At 34.5% G+C, this 13,519-nt stretch overlaps 1 protein-coding gene across 2 annotated transcripts in view; it reads right to left on the reverse strand.

The window, feature by feature from the left end:
• The window catches only part of MYBL1 (MYB proto-oncogene like 1), a 38,443-nt gene extending 25,148 nt beyond the window's left edge, over nucleotides 1–13,295 (reverse strand). For both annotated transcript variants that reach the window (XM_079101903.1, XM_079101902.1), the window contains exons 1-4: nucleotides 12,878–13,295; nucleotides 3,151–3,256; nucleotides 2,765–2,836; nucleotides 601–693 (exon numbers count right to left, since the gene is read on the reverse strand). In XM_079101903.1, the coding sequence (XP_078958029.1) occupies nucleotides 601–693; nucleotides 2,765–2,836; nucleotides 3,151–3,256; nucleotides 12,878–12,897 (291 nt within the window). In that variant the 5' untranslated portion in view covers nucleotides 12,898–13,295. The remainder of the gene's footprint in view (nucleotides 1–600; nucleotides 694–2,764; nucleotides 2,837–3,150; nucleotides 3,257–12,877) is intronic.
• Between the last annotated feature and the right edge of the window lie 224 nt (nucleotides 13,296–13,519).

Raw genomic sequence — 13,519 nt, forward strand, 5'->3', positions numbered from 1 at the left:
TAAATTTGTTGTAAGTGGTAGTAAGGATGCTAATTCCCCAACTATATTAGCAACCACAGTCTTAAAGGTCATGAAATAATTCCTAGTTGGGGGCAAAAACTCTTCTACTCTTCTTCAACTTTTATTGCACAACAAATGACCTTGGTTTTTAAATTATCAAACCTTCAGAAACATGATGCCCTGATATCTAATTTTGGGACTTATTAAAGGTTAAGAGGAAAAGATAGGAATGATTTCTTTACATTTCAAGTTAAATGTAAAAATAAAATGTTTTTAATATGTAAATTCAATTTTTGACAAGAAACTACATCTTACATGTTCCTAAACCAAGCTTTAAACAAAGTTACTAAACACATAGTATTTTTCCCTCTTCAAACTCTCAGAAAGGGCTATATATATTACATTTGATTTGACTCAATTCAGGAAAAAAAAAAAAAAAACCTACATTTTAAGATACTCGACATTCAATTCTTAGCAAACAGCCTCTGGAGCACAAAACCAAGTGATCTGAATACATACTTTATATGTTAAAACAACCTATTAATGAGAAAAAAACCTAAGGTACCTACACAATGAGCATAAAAAACATGAACATATTACCCTTTGATCTTCCTCTTTAGTCCAAGGACCCTTTATCAATTCTGGATTTAAAACTTTCTGCCATCGATGTTGGCATTGAAAATCAGAACGATTCTGAAAGAATTTGGAAAATATTATTGAACAACTGTCTTCCATAAAGCAAGTCAATTCAAACTTATATGTCAAACACTTAAGAACAAAGTCTTCAAGAATAGTGTAATCAACATGCAAAGTTTATTTTATATGTCTATACCCCAATTCTGTTTTTAAAATTAATCAGCAGGACTTAGACTACAAATAAAGACAATATATTTGAAATTAAACTACTTATCTCTACACTATGTCTTATGATACAGCAAACAACAAACGTATTACACAGATCCTCCCATAAAGAAATGGATCAAGGATTGAGGAATAAAAGGTTGGAGACAGAAAATTACACAAAGTAGGCATAAGAACCAAACAACACAGTAGTTCCCAATCCAGATAGTACAGTTTTTAAAAACCCTAAAGGCATGACTTGACTACTGCCTGACTTTAAAAGGATGGTTATAAAATATGAAAACACTAAATATATCTGTACAGAAGATCTCCATTACATAATTAAATTGGTGAAGAGTTAACACTTAAGAGGAAAATAAATTTACCAGAATAAGAAAACGTTATGTAGAAACACCTTAAACTCCAAAATTGACTAATAAATAAAGCCTAATTTTAATATTCTCATGACCTAGTAACTACAATGTATTGCAAGGATAATAATAATAATACCTAATATTTCATTATGGATTCATGGTTTACAAAGTTACTAGTTAATACACAAGAGATTACAGATAACAGAAAAATATAAAGGAATAGATATAAATATTGTGTCTGCCAATGGACTTTAAGCTACTCTTGTTCAAACTGAGCTTCTTCAGTTATGGCTTGTACATATATCAATGTGTATATCATCTTAAGGCTACTCTTTATTCTCATATGTCCCTGCAGCACACACATATTAAAAGGACATAAAGCTAATGTAGATAATTTTTCTAATTTAGCTTCCATTTATTGAACTAAACCAAACATCTTATACATTATTTCTAATTGTCACAACAATACCATAGAAATGAGTACTATTATCTATCTTACAGATAGGAAAGCTGAAGGTCAAAGACATTAATTTTTCCAAGTGAGTAGAGCTAACATTTGAACACAATTCAGATTAACTCCAAAACTTATTCTTTCCATTATTTCATCTCAATTTTCAAGTTATGTTGAGAGGCATTACGACAACATAAAAAGAACACAGATAATGTGGTTTCTGAAAACAAAGTAGTCAATGTCAAAATACAAATATAAGTATTTTGTTTAACTATCCACAGGGTATTAGGAAGCAAATAAAAGTATAAGCAAAAATACTTTGTTATAAAATTACATACTAACAAATAGTTAACAATAAAGATAATTTTTTTTTAAAAAATCAGTAACATTTCAAAATCTAGATATTAGATGGCAAACTTTTTAAACAGTTCTTCCTGATTTGACTGGTTAGCTATCAAAATATTTTAATATTTAAATTCTCTCAAAATATTTTAACATAATATCACAAATATTTATAAAGCCATACCCAAACTTAATGTTATTTTTGTTTTATATTGGTAGTCTTTTGGTCCATGAACAAATGCTTTATAGGTTGAGTATCCCTTGTCTAAAATGCTTGAGACCAGAAGTACTTCAGGTTTGTTTGTTTGTTTGGAATATCAGCTTATACATAATGAGACATCTTGGGATGGGACCCAAGTATAAACACAAAATTACTAATGTTTCATACACACCTTAAATATCTAACTAGAAGAAAATTTTACATAATATTTTTAGTGTGCTTACATTTTTACTGTGACCTATTACATAATGTCAGGTGTGGAAATTTTTCTACTTATGGTATCAAGTTGGCACTCAAAAAGTTTTAGATTTTGAAGAAACTGGATTTCAGATTTTTGGATTAGGGATGCTCAACCTGTACTACCAAATCAGACCCTTTAAGCCATTAGCAACCAACTACAAGCAGACCAGAAAAAAAGGATGTTTTTTAAAAGGAAACCTAAGTATAAAATATGTAGACACATTTCAAAAAAACAGCAAACATAATCCAATGTACAAAATCAGTCATGTAAGATATATAACTTAATGTTTCACTTACTTGAAGATGACTAGCAATTAGGGTCCAATCATCAGTTCCATGTTGTTCCACCAACTTCTTCAACTTATCATCCTATTAAAACAGATTAAAAAATTAGAAAGCTTTCCCCCATCCTCTTCCTTGAACACAGATAACTCTCCATTCTGTCAAGTCATATCTGGTGACCATTTTTAGGACTAAAGCCACTATCATAAAAGTTCCTCCATACTGTTTCTGTCAGTCCCTGTATCAGTCAGTTATTCAGCTCTCTGACAGAATGAAAACAATGTGCAAGATAGTTAATGGACAACTTTTCCTTACATTTGTTTTTAAATATCTTCCATAACTATAATATTATTTATTGATACATGTAAATACAAAATTAAGAAATCTTGCCAGATAACTACCTCATCTCTTGTCCACTTTACTCTGTTCCAGAGTTTTTTCAATCCTTTTTGTTGTGGTACTTCATAATCATGATCAGCATACTGAAGGTCATCATCCTCATCCTCACTATTTAAAAAAAGAAAACAATTTGTAAAATAAGAATTTTATTTAAATCAGTGAATTCAATGATTGAACTCAATCACTGTGTGTGAAGGTATGAATGAAGAAGTTACTCAGACTAAATACTATACACACAATGAAATTATTCAAAGTATAAAAAGTTAAGTCATACAATGTGGAAGAACTATAGTTCTTACTGACATCAAATAGATAAAGCTGTATATATCACCAGGGAACCAAATTGTAATTTTATATGCCATTCTAAGGAGTCTGACCTGTATTCTTTAATGATCTTTATTCTCTAAATGACTTTCATGGGGAAAAAGACAAATACATTGTGTTTTAGGAAAAAAACAATGACAACTGTAGTGAACTAGGAGGAAAATCAATTAGTAATAGTCATAAACCCAAGCAAGAAATTATTATGTCTGACAAATGGGAAAGGTAAAACACAAATCAAAGCCAGTTAAAAGACATAATGGGGGCTGGGAATATAACTCAGTTGGTAGAGTGCTTGCCTTACATACACAAGGCCCTGGGTTCAATCTCCAGCACCACACACACACACAAAAAAAAAGACACAATGGAAGAAGTAATCCATCACTAATATCAATGACAAAAAGGGTTAAACACCTAGAAATAATTTTAATGTATAAAATCAATGTATGACACTGTAAGCACTGTTATGAAACAGAAAATCGAACAAATGGAAAAATATCTAGACCACATATTTGGATAACAGTATTATAGAGGTTGTTCATTCTCCCTAAATTAATTTATAAATTTAAAAGAAATGAAAATACCAATATATTTCTGGCAAGGAATTAAACAAACTGATTCTATTATTATTTTTTAATATATATATATTTTTTTAGTTGTCAATGGACCTCTATTTATTTATATGTGATGCTGAGGATTGAACCCCGTGCCTCATACATGCTCGGCAAGCACTCTACCACTAAGCTACTACCCCAGCCCGATTCTATTTATACAGAAAGGAAAGGTCTAAAAATTAATAGTAAGAGAATTAGCATTACCTAATATATAAAAATATACTGTAGAGAAACAACAAGTATAAAATGAAATGGTACTGGCACATTAATAGACACACACATAAATGTAACAGAAGAGAATATTCAGAAAAAAAAATCCATATGGAATTTAGTAAATTATAACAGCAACATTTCAAGTCAATGGGATAAAGACAGACTTTTCAATAAATGGTGTTAAGATACTGGGCAGTCATTTTTCAAAGCTAGAATCCTACTTCACAATAAAATTAATTCAGATTAAACAAATATTTACATTTTTCAAAATGAAAACCATAATAGTACTATTAAAAAATAGAGAATTCATCCTTGAGTAAAAGAGGTAAATGAGTCAAAAATCCAGAATCTATAAAAGTGACCAGCCAAGATACAACAGTAAATGGAAAGAAGTACATGATACTGACAAATATTTAAAATGTAGAAATTCTTTGGAATTTTGAAACTGATGGCTATGAAGGACATGAAAGCAGGAGGAATCAAAGATGACAACAAAATTTCTCACTTTGAGAATATAACTAGAGCTATTTTCTAAGGAAGGGAACAGATGAAGGAGAAATAGGACTTTGGGAGGAAGGAGGGAATGGAGAAATAACTACAGTTTAGACTAGGCGTTTTCAAGGTACTTGAAAAATAGGGGGATGTGTTACCCAAAAGAAATATAATGCAAGCCACACATGTCCTATTCTAATAGCCATATTTTTTTAAAAAAGAGAAATGGTTGAAATTAATTTTAATAAATATTATCTATCCCAATATATCAAAAATACAATTATTTCAAAACATAATCAACATAGAAATTATAAATGAAATGTTTTATATTCTTTTTGATAACTTAAGTCTTCAAAATCCAGTATTTTGTAGTTACAAAACACTGCAATTCAGACTAGCCACATAACAATGCTCATAGTCACATGTGGCTAGTAGCTATCCTATTGGGTACAACAATAGTCTAGTGTCTCTTCAGATCATGTATATCTTTCACCTTTTACTATTGGGTACAGCAGATCTAAAAGGCAATGAGCACATGGATCTTCTGTTCAGATACAAGATCTAGAGTAGAGATACAGATTGGCAATCAGCAGGGTACAAAGAATAGCTGAGGCCATGAAATGACCCAAGGAAAATTAACATAGTGAAGAAGAGGCCAAAGTCAGAATCTTGAGTTTTCATGAAATGGAAAAAACAAAAACAAAAACAAAGGAATTTTAAGCAATAAACCCCCCCAAAAAAACAGGGCAAGCCTCTATAATAAACTAAGTTAGAGGATTTGAGTATCCAGAGAACTGAAAAAAGTCATAGGCATCTGAAAATAACACAAGCTAAGGTTTATTTAAAACTTTTTAAGTATCAGACATTGTGGTAGCCCATGGGATTCTCTCTTAAAACTTTACAACCAGAAGGTGGTAATATTATTATTGCCATTTCACAGAATATAACATTTTGAGTTAGAAAAGTTAACTTCTTGCCCACTGTCCCACTAAATATGGTATGGCTGACCTCTACAGTACATTAGTTAACCATTTTACTACAACAAACTGGAAACACAGGAAAGAGTATTAGGAAGCTGGAAGATACCAAAGACAAACCTCAAGTGCAATATGCTTTGTAACCCACCGCATATTAACCTCTCAGGGACTTAGTAAACTTGTTTGTCTACCTTTATCAACAGTGCTGCTTTAGGGATGAAATTAAATAATGAGAAAATGTATTTGAATGAACACCTCATACAACACTTGACACAGAAAAGTGGCCCTATATTATTTGCATAGTCTGATTATCTAACAGAATTTGAAATTATTTTTGCCTTACTAGATTTAACTCTTTCCAAAAGTTCATTCTGATTTCAAGCAGCAAATGTTTGATTTGTCTAACCTAATTGTAATATAGTCAAGAACATATGAGTGCCTAATATCTAAATATAATATATACAATCTTACAGATTGAAATACAAAGCCCTAGATTTAACATATATTGCCTACAGATCCTTTGCAGGAACCTCTAATTTCCTCTGACTTGTCAAATTTCATAGGGATAAAACTTTTTGTTGTTGTTTGTACATAATAATACAGAACGGTGGGTTTCACTGTGGTATATTGGTACAGGCATGTAACATTATTCAACCAATTTCACTCTCCAGTAACTTTCCATAGCCTCCCCTCTCCCTCCTAACACCTTTTCCCTAATGTGATAAGGATCAAAATTATTCACATCTGAACAGGGAAAACATTAAGATTCCCTATTTTCCTTTTCAAGGTGTTTATCTCTTTCTGTATTTTTTCAAAGCACTTTAATTTTCCAATGCTCTATTTCCCTGAAGCCAATCTCTCTTTGTAACAATAATGTGCCAGTCCTACTTCCATATGTTTGTTAAACTATGCACAAAACAAAAACACAGGTTTAATTAAAGGAAATACCTGCCACTGGCAGTCATCTTCAACTGTCTGAAATGTCACCTGATTACCAAGAGCAAACTGTTAATTTGAAGATGCTTCACAGTCCAATGATTTCATAAATTTCTAAGCTACTAAATCAGATAAAGGTTCATACTGTGGTTTACTCAGAGCACCTACTCTTTCTTCTATTAATGTTTATCACAACCTCCTCAACCAAACAGTAAGCTTAAGAGTACAGAGACCACATTTATCATGCTCACCTCTCAGGTTCATTCAAATATTTGTAAGATTTACGAGCAATCTTCCTATCCTTCTATCTCCCTCAAGTGCTATATATATTCCAAAATTGCCTCATTCCCTTCAAACCCAACCAAAACTACCTTCTCCAATATAGGTGTGATCTCAAAGGGAATATGAGAAAGAAAACTAAAAAAAAAAAAAAAAAAAAAAAAAAAAAATACCTCTAGGAGGAGGTGGAAGGCATTCCCATTTGTTAAAATGAACTTTCAGAATCCAAATTCAGTGGTAGAATTTTAAGAAGCAGAACCTGCTGAAACAAACATTTTTAAAAATTCAGTACAAAAGGAGTTCTTTGAGGGTGTCTCCTATGCTGCTTTACCTTCCCTAGAAATGTCAATAACATTACCACTTTCTGACACCCCAAACAACCTTCAGGCATGCTTTTCACAGGTTCTCCTGTCCCTCCCTCCCCTCACATCCAAATAGCTTCCATAACAGCATATTTGAGACTGATTTTTTTTTTTTCATAGTGGTCATTGAACCCAGGGGCACTCAACCACTGAGCCACATCCCCAGCCTTATTTTGTATTTTATTTAGAGACACTTGCTGAGGCCAGCTTTGAACTCATGATCCTCCTGCCTCAGCCTCCTGAGCCACTGGGATTACAGGTGTGAGACCGATTTTTTTAAATAGGTTATTTCTAAGTCAAAATAAATTTTAACTTGGGAGTTTGCCCACATAAGTCTTGAATATTCACAAAAACATCTACATCATATCTATTCTGTACAAAATCCACCTTAAGATTCTTATCAAAATGTCATAAAGGATATGTGTGCAAAAATGTTACTTTGGTCAAAAAGACCAGTGATCAAGGAATAATTTTCCTAAAAACTTGTTCACTTAAAACTCTGCCCCTTACTTTTAACCACATACTTTGTGAGAAATTTCTATATCTACATGAAGTTTTATTTTATGTTTTACATCAACATGGTCATAAGTTTCAGACAATGAGTTATACAGTCCATTCATTGTCAGGAAGCTGGGTTTTTGAGTTGGTGAGTGTGAGGGAACATTAAATTAGAATTCTTAGAATCATCTCTTTACTACTGGGACTTTCCTAGAGTCTAACTGACCTACTTAGTTTTGGCATCAATTTACTATTGTGTGTGTGTGAAGCTGGAATTGAACTCAGGGTCTTGTACATGGTAGGTAAGCACTCTACCACTGGACCACACCCATTTCTGTATATATTTGAATGATTATTGAAAGAATGTAACTTTCAAGTGTGACAGAAAATCCCCAAAATGTATCATCATTACCTACAATAGGAAGATGCCCAAGAAATCCTATAATTTGCCAAGAAAAAAAGATATCTCCTTAAGTAACCTCACCAACATTCCACTTTCACCATTTAAAAATGAAACAGTCTTGTTGCTCAATAATAGTTGGAAATTATCAAAACAGATCTGCTCTATTTTTCTATTTGTTATGCCATCTTTCAGCATTTCTGTAATGTAGTAATCAGTTTTGGCAATATAAAATAATTCAATTTTGGCAATATAAAATAATTCAATGAAATTGAGCTTCCTATATGTAGTTAAGTAAATGAACCATTTCTAGCCTAATGTGATTAATCAAGACAGCAAAAGAAGGTAAATTATTTCTCCAGTCACAAAGCAAAAAATTATTTCTCCAGTTTAAGACCTGATTTCCAGATTTTTGCCAGTTTCCTTTTTTTAAATCAAAGAAAGTATTTATTCTATAAATGCCCAATATAACCAAACTACCACATTCAAATGTAAATAGTTCTGTAAATTATGAATGAACAAAACAATCAGGGTAATTATGAAACAGCAAAAAGAAGCATTAAAAAATTCTACAACACATCAGGCCAGGAAAATGGTTAAGGATTACTTTACATCTTAGATATAAGCCAACAAGATGTGATAGTCATGTCTTCACCCATGAAATAATACACAAACTATCCTCAGTTGATGATATTAAGATAAAACAGATGGGAGAGGTTTGATTTTAAAGGATAACAATTATACCACCAAAAAAAAAAAAAAAAAAAAAAAAAAAACACCAGTAAAATGAGGTAGCCAAAGGAAGAATTTGAAAATTTTTCAAAATTAATTTTTATTGGAAAAGTAACTAATGGCTTGAAATTAGATAAATATCAGTAGTTCCACAGAAACTGCAATAGTAAAATCACTTCAACTTGACCACATTTTTAATCACAAACTGCCTCTGTTCTGAAATCTTTGTCATAATCAAGAAATACATCTTTATTATACTTTTTGATGACATGGTAACTGAGCATTTAATTTTAAGTCCATTGCATTCAGGGATGAAATTTTACCAGGTTGATTTTAAAAAGTGAAATCAGGCCACCCAGTGGTTAATACAATGTACTGCATACATGAATATTTATTTCCAAATCTGGACTGTGCAAAGTAGAGTAAGATAAATTTGACTCCACATAAATTTTGACAATTAACTGAAATGCTAAAGAATGTTCTACCTAGCAATCCATTAAAAAAAAGAACATTTCTATTTGATTCTTTTAGAATATACACATTCTTAAGTGAGAAAAAATGATTACAAAAGATGTCTTTTAAATAGGATATACATTTAAGCAAGATCTACCTTACAGACCATAAAATCCATATTCCCTATATTAACAGATAAAAACAGGAGGCGAAGTTTATCTGTTTTCCCAAAGCAATATTGCCAGTTAATAACACAACGGATTAAAAAATCATTTCCCATATTTTGTTATACTTTCACCCCCATCCATCTTGCTGTAAATAACATAGTAAAATTGCTACACACAACCAATGAAAAATAAAATCTTCCAAAGTAAAAGCTGGCTTTCACCTTTTCAGTTTGGTATACTCATTGATCATTTCAAGTATAAATACCATAATGTGTTACTAATGAATAGGCTTTGTAAGTTTGTTTGCTTTTAGACAGATTCTCACTACCTGGCCTTGAAATCACAATCTTCCTGCTTCAGCCTCCAAGTAATTGGGATTACATAAATGATCTTTCAAATTTAGATCGTTTTTATTGGTATATTATACATAATAGTGGGCTTTGTTATTATATATTCATATATGCACATAACATAATTTGGTTAATTTCATTCCTCAGTACCTCCCTCACATAATTTTTTTAAAGTTTATTTTTAATGGTAGAACTGGTCTTTAAAAACTAAACAATTATTGCAGAAATATGCTTAAAAATCAAGTAAATAGGTAACCCCAGTTAATAGTAGATATCCCAATTTTAATGATGCCTGTAAATTCTGTCATTAAAACACCCAGTGAGATCTAAAACTATTTTAAGTTCCAGTACTAAATGAGCCTTTTTCTTTATGTAAATTTCAATGAGATTTTCCAGCTATTACAAAAGATCAAAAGAGCCAACATCCTTCAGTTGTTTCACACTTGAGGTACCACTTGGTTTTCTACTCTTAGGTGTTTTTTCCAGATTACACAGAAAAAGTATCTTATAGGATTTATGCCTATACTCATGCAAAAATTTTACACAACAAAGTATAGTTTCATTCAAATTATTAAATGGTTATATATTGGAGATCTGAAGGTACACCTTGAAATGACTGAATGATTTCCTTTCCCTTTCTACTGTAAATTGAGTTCATATATATTAAGATTCTTAGCCAAAAGACAAGAGTGGACTTTGATGAACAGATTACTACTTCTTCAAAACATTTCACATTCCATTATCTTCTAAGATACAGAGTCATGTTTACATACACAAGAAATACAGTTTAGAGCCTGAAACTCAACTATGAAGACCCCAAGAAATGCACCATTCAGAGATGATAATTTCTCACTACATCCCTCTACCTGTATACTCCCCAGGGGAGTATAGCTTCACTTCAGCATGCTTAATTATTCCAGACAAATGCCTCCATAAATCACTCCATAATGTTTCAATTAAATTACACAGTTGACAAGGAATAAAAGCCTCCAATACAATTAATGATTAGTTCTCAAGCTTACAGTACTATCAATAAAAGAAAATTTGTACAGACAAGCTAATCACTAAATAATTTCATCCTTCTGGAATACTGTTATGGAACATACACAACTATGAAATGAAAAGATAGAAAACCCAACTGGGAGGAGAGGTTTTTCTTTTTTGTTTTGTTTTCGTGGTGCTGGGGACTGAACCCAGGGCATTGTCATGCACTCTACTAACTGAGCTACATCCCCAGCCCAAGAGGAGAGATTTTTGACATTCAAACAACAATATCTAAATATACTTTAGCTAAATGCTGATAACAGAATTAGCCAAGAAACTGTTTCAAATAAGATTAAGTCAATGTTAAGTAGATAATACTACATATTATCTACAAATAAATTTATGTAATTGACATGTTCACTTTAACTGCTTAATAGTTATTTTTAAATTTTTTAGACTTAAAAATTCAAAAGGCCTAAACCAGTACTTCCACAAACACTACAGGAGCAGTTCATTTGTCTTTCCTGCAGATGGAAAGGTTAACTGAATTCTTGAATTTCTAGACTAGTAATTCTAACCTGATTTTACCCTTCCCACTTCCCCAATTAAAAAATAAAAAAAGATATTGGCAATGTCTGGAGGCACTTTTGATTGTCATCGCTGTGAGAAGTAAAGACTTTGTCTTGTATTGACCAGAGGACAAAGATGCTGCTGAACATACCCCCCCCACACACACACAAAATTATCTGATCCAAAATGTCAATAGTGGCAATGGTTGAAAAGCCCATTCTAGAGGGGTCAGAGGTGTGTGTGTGTATACATTTGTTCCACCTCAAGGGTAGGTCTTATACTGAAGTTGCTACAAAATAATAAGCTAATAATAACATTTTGTGCTGATTTCTGCAGAACAATCTTACAGCAGATACTTAATATATGAATAACAAAGAATTTGTGTAGCTATTGCCAATTTTAATCCAAATCTTTTATAAATTATTCCTGGTACTAAATTTCAACTCAGGAAATACAATTCAAGACTGAGGCTGTGGATATAAATAAACAACAATATTTGGAAATTCTGCCAAATATTTTTTCAGGTTTATTTATAAAACTGAAAATTAAAAGGCACTGCAGATTTTTCTCATTTAAGCGATTACTCCAATTCAGGAGTAACTACTTCTTAGTGTAAAAATAAGACCTAAATGCACGAATTCAGGATAGCACAGTTTTCAACAAAAAACGTGCCCGACCTCTGAAAAACACCTAGATACAGTCAGAATCAAACATGGACACTCAGAATATTGAGTGAATAAAACACTTTGTTTTAAGATCAAGCTACTGGTAGTAACAGTGTGACATCTCCCAGCAGAAGTATTAAGAATATATATATATACATAATGCTCAAAACATGAGAATGGTAATAACAGAAAGGATCAAAAAGATCCTCTCTCCTCAGCTATTCCTCAGAGGATTTTCCATAACCTTTCAAGGTAGCGAAGTTGGCGGAGGGATGCCCGCCCTGGTTTGTCACGGAGTTCCTGTTTTGACTGGCATTGTAATTCAGAAGAGAGAACCCCATTTTCAAGTCATTCAGGCAGGACACAATCACTTTTACCTGCGTAGAATATTCCCCAAGAGTGCAGACTTACCTGGGAAGAAACCTTCCTCCAAGAAGTGGCTGTGAGAGATTAGGAATCTAAACGTGCGCTGTGGGAACAATCAACTCAAAGGAGCAACATGAGTATTTGTTACTCTTTCTACGTCTTAAACACGCTGGTCCCCAACTCTCCACACGTCGCGGCTGCGCTCCAGCCAACGGGGATGAATACGCTGTGTGGCAGCGAAAAGGAAAACCTCTGCTCCGATTGGAGAGGGTCTGGTGTGGGGACAACCAGAAAACTGAATCTGAACGGAGACAGTGCCGATAGGCCTGGCCGAAAGGGATGTCACCCACCTGCGCGACCTCTTCGCCATCCTTCAAGTACCGCATAGGCGCGGGCTGGGCGGGGACGCAGGTCAGCCTCCTCCAGCCTCAGGCGAATGCTCCTTCTCCCTGACCCTCCCGCCTCTTCCCTCGCTCTTTCCCCGAGGCGGCCGAGTGCGGAACGCAGGTCCTCGGCAGCGCAGGACGGAGGGACAGAGGGGCGGACCGCGACCCGCCCCCGGCCCGGGCGCCGCTCCTAGCCCCGGCCCGGCCCGGTCAGGGATGCCCCCAACATGTCAGGAGGCGCGCTCCCGCCCTCCGCCGGCCCCTCCCGCCGCTTCTCAGCCTCCTCGCAGCGGTCCAGGCGCGGCTCCGCCGCGGGCGCCGACCCCCGCCCTCTCCCCGCAGTGAGCAGCTCTGCAGCGCTCGCAGCCTCCTGCAGGGTTTTGTCCGCACCGCCGAATCTCGCGCCCAGCCTCCCTCAAGAGCCGCCGTTTGAATCTGCGCACGCGGCCCTAAACCTCATTGGCTGTGACTGCTGCACGCGGGGGGGCGGGGGCGGGGCGGGGAGCGCGCGCGCGAGTGAGGGCGGGGTTGGGGAGCTGCAAGCCGGGACTGGAACTCGCGGGAGTCGGGGAAGGAGCGTGGAGCCAGGGGGAAGGGCCGCAGGCG

This window comes from Sciurus vulgaris (assembly GCF_902686455.1).
Source record: "Sciurus vulgaris genome assembly, chromosome: 1".
NCBI classification, from domain to species: Eukaryota; Metazoa; Chordata; class Mammalia; order Rodentia; family Sciuridae; genus Sciurus; species Sciurus vulgaris.